At 30.5% G+C, this 6791-nt stretch overlaps 2 protein-coding genes across 2 annotated transcripts in view; both read left to right on the forward strand.

Moving 5' to 3' along the window:
- Nucleotides 1–1587: 1587 nt before the first annotated feature.
- Nucleotides 1588–2726, forward strand: LOC107137873 (olfactory receptor 4K1). Its single transcript, XM_015480310.2, has one exon. It carries the CDS (start codon nucleotides 1642–1644, stop codon nucleotides 2575–2577), a length of 936 nt encoding a protein of 311 aa, XP_015335796.1. The 5' UTR covers nucleotides 1588–1641; the 3' UTR covers nucleotides 2578–2726.
- Nucleotides 2727–4554: 1828 nt separating this feature from the next.
- Nucleotides 4555–6791, forward strand: part of LOC107137741 (olfactory receptor 4K15-like) — an 11295-nt gene continuing 9058 nt past the window's right edge. Inside the window, exon 1 of the mRNA XM_015480192.1 lies at nucleotides 4555–4579. Within this exon, the coding sequence (XP_015335678.1) occupies nucleotides 4555–4579 (25 nt within the window). The remainder of the gene's footprint in view (nucleotides 4580–6791) is intronic.

Here is a 6791-nt window from a genome sequence, read left to right on the forward strand (position 1 = left end):
AACATTTCCTTTGTGGTATCAAAAACTACCTTTTTAAATTGACAATAGTGACTCTTCTGAAACTTTTGTTAGTCTTAGAAATGGGAAAATTATTTCCTTTTCAGTCTTTTATGCCTCCTTCTTTCCCATAATAAAGACAATTGTTAGATATTCCAGCATTGACCCAAATTTTCTATAAGGAGGTAAGAATCACATTTTCTCATGATGGAAGTTTGTGCATAGGTCAGTTCTTGCCTCATAAGTCTCTTTGTATACTTATGTAACCTAAGTTTATAAATTATTCATAAAACTTGATATTATAACCAAAAGCAAGATGGAAGCCCCTGAAAGGGTAGGATTTAGTGTTTCAACATTAAAAGTAATTAAGGTTAAAATTTCATAATGAAGGTTCATAAATAGTTCAAACATTTTTAAAATTGGCTTTTTTCTGTTGACAGATACAATTTTTGCTTTTAAAAAATTAAATATTTATTATTTTAGTTATATCTAAGAAATTTGGTCCCAGAAAACCACTGAAGAATATGAAATGCAGAGCTTTGATCAGTATATGGACAAATAAATATCAACTGTTTACTGTTGGATACAAAGAATGGAAGTCAAAATGTTTCCTGAACCACTTCAGGAAGACTGTAGGGTTTTATTCTGGGACTGAGTTATCACATGTGTTAACCTAAACATTTAAAAAAAATGAAAAGGCAATTTACACATTACTTAGATTTTCTTTTTTTTGAGAATTTATTATGTGTTCAAAATGTACTATGTAAAGTTACATGAGTCATTTTCAAAAATACTATTTCTGAAAGGCATTGTAGGTTTTGAAAAATTCAATTTTGTCAGGCATGTAAGGAAAGAAGACAAGAGACGGAAAACACATTGGTGGTCATTGGTTCATTTGTAATTAATTAGTCACTATGTGACAGAACATGAATTTTGATTAACTATTTTTTAAAAAGGACCTTGAGAAAAACTTGCTGAACATCACCATTGACTCTTTTTTTCCCCATAATATGGCACTTATCTCTATTAAATTCCTTTAAACAGTGTCAAGCACTGTATTTTTCTCAATTTTAGGAACCTTAATCTAGTCCATTTGGCTTTGCATTGAATGTTAAATGGAGCCACAATTTAATTTTTTTTTACTTCATGGCATGTCCTCTCCTATAGCCAGACCATTCAGCTGATGGGTTGTCTTCCATACAATAAGTATTTCACACTTATAATCTTCATTCATATTATTCTTCTGTCTGAAATGCTTTCCCTTCATTTTTGACTAGCAAATTTCAAACATTCAAACTTTCAAAATTTCTAATAATTTTTATTTGAGCTAAAACTTTTCCTATCATTTAGATATCATTCATCTTACTAATATCTATGGTATTAGAGTATTACTCACATTTAGATTCTGATTTGATATTTCATTTTGTAAAATGTATATCTTCTTTTTCTTTTTCACACTCCTCCAACTTTCCATATCAATCATGAGTGTTAAATATTAGTACATTGATACTTTTGTATGTATTTCATTAAATTAAATTAATTTTAAAGTTTAACATTTATTTTGTGTAGGGACTAGGTATATTATGTCAATCAGAATGATATCTTCCTAATTTCCTTTTCTTTAGGTATCTATAGACTGGATACATGGCTCACACTAATGAATCAATAGTGTCTGAGTTTGTGCTTCTGGGACTTTCTAATTCTTGGGAACTTCAGCTTTTCTTTTTTGCCATCTTCTCTACAGTCTATGTGACATCAGTATTAGGCAATGTCATGATTATTATTGTCATTTTCTATGACTCCAACTTGAACTCTCCTATGTACTTTCTGCTCAGTAACCTTTCTTTCATTGATATCTGCCAATCAAACTTTGCCACCCCCAAGATGCTTGTGGACTTTTTCCTTGAGCGCAAGACTATCTCCTTTGAGGGGTGCATGGCCCAGATATTCCTTCTTCATAGTTTTGTTGGGAGTGAGATGATGTTGCTTGTAGCTATGGCATATGACAGATTTGTAGCCATTTGTAAGCCCCTGCACTATAATACAATTATGAACCAGAGGCTATGTATAATTTTTGTGTCTGTTTCCTGGGCAGTGGGTATTCTTCATTCTGTGAGCCATTTAGTTTTTACAGTGGACCTGCCATTCTGTGGTCCCAATGAGGTAGACAGCTTCTTTTGTGACCTTCCTCTGGTGATCAAGCTGGCTTGCATGGATACATATGGAATGGAAGTTATGACCCTGACTAACAGTGGCCTGATATCTTTGAGCTGTTTTCTGGCTTTAATTATCTCCTACACTGTCATTTTGATCACTGTCCGGCATCAGTCCTCCAGTGGGTCATCTAAGGCCCTTTCTACATTAACTGCCCACATCACAGTGGTAATTCTTTTCTTTGGACCTTGTATTTATTTCTACATATGGCCTTTTAGCAGACTTTCAGTGGATAAGTACCTTTCTGTCTTCTACACTGTTTGTACACCCTTGTTGAATCCCATCATCTACTCTCTGAGGAATGAAGATGTTAAATCAGCCATGCGGAAGTTGAGAAACCGTCATGTAAACTCCTGGAAGAACTAAGATTTCCAAGAGGGAGTCTGATCTTGAATTAGAATGAGTTTCCTGTGGATCCCAGCACCATATCAACTGTGTTTGTTAGTGTTATGAGTTATTGAGTTATAGAAATGACCTTTTGTCTTAAATGCAAGGACTACTTAAAACCAGTTTCTGGTTCTATTTAAATATCATTTTAGCTATTTTATTCATTGTGTATAATTCTCAAGTATAAATTGTCTTGAAAATATTTGCTAACATTTTAAAAATATTTTGTAAGGAATTTTGATATTCTAATATTTATTAAGTATTTATGTTACTAAACTAGTGACTTTTTTCAATTAAACAAATATTTTTATACCTCAGAATCAAAAATAATTGGATTCCTGACATCTTTTTTCAGTGTATTTATAACATTATCACATATATTTTTATGGTAGAAAAAAATGCCCTATTTTACAATAAGAAGCTCACTTTTCTTGTACATTGACTATTTTGGTTATTTATAACCTACTTACATATTTGGTTACTTATAATATCTTTACTGCTTTATTACCACAAAATTTTTGTTTTCTTGTACATTATTTTTTATGTTTCTACTTATTATAAAACATTTTCTAGGTAGTTGTTGCCATTACCAACATGTGTGTCTCTTGTTTTTATAATAGGATAAATTGTCTACTTGTTTTTATAATAGGATAAATTGGTTATAAGGAATTCTATATTATTCACAGAATGTTGTAAACATTTGAAGTTATTTACAAATATGGCAAATGTTAAATATATAAATTCAAATAAAAAGTTAATTCCATTTGTATCTAAAACATACAAATGCACAAAGTAACACTGATTATTTGCAATACAGAACCAAATCTATTCTTACATATTTCTTTAAAAATAGAAGGAAAATAAAATTGATGTGCATCTAATAATAAAGATGAAAAGCATCTATCAAGTATTGTTTGATTTCTTAGCTAACAAATTTCTTATTTATTCTTCCACTGAAATTTTCATTAAAAAAAGAATTTGGATCATATTAAGTGCATTTTAACAATGGAAAATGGAACTGTTTATCAAAACACAGAAAGCCTGCAATTGTGATAACTCCAAACTCAATATTTTATTTATATTCTAAGTGGTTATGTGCATAGGTATTAACTCTTTATGCTAAACGTCATTGCAAGCAGAATTTTAGTATAGCGACAAAGGCTTGTTGAACCATCAAACTATAACTTTGGAATTTTGGACAACTTCATTTATACAATGCCAAATATGGTAATGATCTTTTAAACTGGACTTTCTGTTGTATATTTTGTACGGTGCTGAAAATATTCTTGCATATACAATAAACATGAAAGCAGTCATAAAATTGATGGTAGTGTTTTTTTCCCCTATTTCCTGCTCATGAAAGGCATTGACTATACAAATTTATTTCACTGCTTGATTCTTTGCAGTCATATAAAAGATTAAGTAGTTAATAACTATTTCATAGGAACTACAAGAGGCAAGAAGACGTAATTGAAATAACACTAACAGAGTAGAAAACACTACACAAATAGTTGTAGTACTCTTACTTTTGAACAAGTAGTTCTGTAGACGTCTAAACGGGTAATCAATTCTGTGCAGAAAGGATTTTGCCATTTCTGCTATCAACTGAACTACATTCATGATGCATGTACACACTCCCTCTGACTGTTTTCCCTTCCATTGTATTAAAATGTATAGCTTTAAAGTTAGAATTTTGCAGTGTTCATTTATTAGCATCAATTTGGATTTCAATATTTGTGCAGTACATTGGTTTCTAGGACTGCCATAACAAACTTCCACAAAATGGGTGGCTTAAAACAACAGAAACTTATTATCCTATAATTCTGGAGGCTGGAAGTATAATTGCACGGTGTTAGCAGAGTTGTTTTTTTCTGGAGTTCTGAGGTAAAAAATAGTCCTGTTATAGTCTTATGATTTTATGTGTCACCTTGACTGGGTTGAAAGTTGCCCATCGAGATGGCTAAACATTACATTTGTGCCTGTGAGGGTGTCTCCAGAAGAGATTACCTGTGAGTCAGTAGACAGAATGAGGAAGATCTGTCCTCACCAATGTAGGAAGATATCCAGGTAGCGTAAAAAGACCAATGAAGGGCAAATTCTCTCACCATGAGCTGGGACCTCTATCTTCTCCTGTTCTTGACATCAGTGCTCTTTATTCTTGTGCCTTCTGGATCTGGGGACACATACATTGTTTACCTGCTACTTTTGTACTCTTCATTTTTTAAATAAAATCTGTATTCCTTGCACGCTTCATAATATGAAGTTCATATGCATTTATAAATAAAATATATTTAAAATATAGAAAAAAGGGAGGAGAAAAAAATGTATCATTATAAGGACCTCACCATATTATATGACAGAATATAAAATATTACATAAAATAATATTGTATGTTCAATAATATAATGTCATAATGAAATATGTAATAATGTACTAATCATTGTATATTATGTATTACAATGGTTTTAAAATATAACATACTATTACATAATACGTATATATGTACCCAATATATATTACCATTTATTAATATAGACTATTATATATTATTAATGTAATATTTTAATAATATATATATGATTATTTAGTAATCATATTATATGATATAAATGTAATCTGCTAGTAATAATGGCATAATATATAATATATAATCAATAATCATATTAATGACATAATACAGATTATGATTTTATAGATTATTATTTCATATATTATAGACTACACCATTTTGTATTTTTTAATAATATAATGATTATTATGTATAACATATTAATATATAATACAAATATAAAAATGATTATTTATACTATTATGTGTAGAGTATTAAAAGTTAAAGTTGTACTTTGCAAACCATAGGACAACTACTAAACATACGAGCAAATAAAAACCAAAGATAACTAAAAACTCAAGATTAGAATTTAAATACTTATTTAACAAAGACTCAGTCCACAGGAGAAACAAAAAACAAATGAGACAAATAAAACATGAAGATCAAGAAGGTAGATAGACTGAATATCCCAGATAGACTGAATATCCTATTAAGTGGCAATGGTAAATACACCAGTTAAAACAGAGATTAATTGACTGGCTAAAAGAGCATTGCTCAGCTATATATTGTCAACTAGTAATCCACTTTAAATATATATATCTTGATAGCATATAAATAAAAGGATGTAAAAATAAATTTTATGCATTAATCTTGTAATACTTCAGAAAAAAACTGGATCCAAATAAATTTATCATAAATTCTTTATTCCTAATTGGAAATAACACACTATGGATAATATGACAAAATGAATAAATGTTGATGAGGAAATTGTAAACAAAGATACTTATTGACCTTAAAAATAATTATAGATTCATGAAGATACAGGTTTAGTATCAAAATGATATTTATTCTTCCATTTAGAATAATAAGGCTTATGATAGGCCTATGGTTCTGGAAAAAAAAAAGACAAACAAGATGTCATAAGCACCTATTGAAAGACATGGGATTATTATGGAAGCAAGAGGGAAAGCATGGGTTTTGTTTCCCCATAGTTAAGGACCTTGGCGTGGTGAGCTGGCAGCCTGTGCTTTTCTCTTTGGGGCATTTGTTGATTGTTTCCATGGCAGATCTGGGCTCTGCATGGCAAATTTTCTCAGGCACCAAACTAAGGAGATTTGATGGTTTCTTGGAAATACAGAGTTAACATTTAGAACTCATGAGACTTCAGGGACAGAATTTTTTTTTTCGGGATTTGCCAGTGTGAGAGGCCATGTGAATACATAAACTCTCCTTAAAAAGATATGGAAGCCTGTACTCTACACGAGGGGAGAAAACCAGGGTACATGTACTCTTGCCAAAATGAAAATTAACTTATATATATCAAGTTGGATTGTAGCTTTTGGCTGCTCTACTTGTTGGCAGAGGAAAAGGAGAACCTTTTCAGATAAAGACTAGCCTTATTTGAAGGCTGATATAAAATATCTACAAATAGCCTTCATTAATATTACTATGAAAATATGTCCCATGATTGAGAATGAGACAAGGATACACTGTTACCTCCATTCCTATTCAGTGTGCTGAAGATTCTAGGGGATTTCGTGAGGCAAAAATAGAAATAGAATATATAAAACTAGATAATATTAGAAAGTACAATGTATATATATATATATATATATATATATATATATATATATATATATATATA

This window comes from Marmota marmota, unplaced genomic scaffold (assembly GCF_001458135.2).
Source record: "Marmota marmota marmota unplaced genomic scaffold, marMar, whole genome shotgun sequence".
Lineage (NCBI taxonomy): Eukaryota > Metazoa > Chordata > Mammalia > Rodentia > Sciuridae > Marmota > Marmota marmota.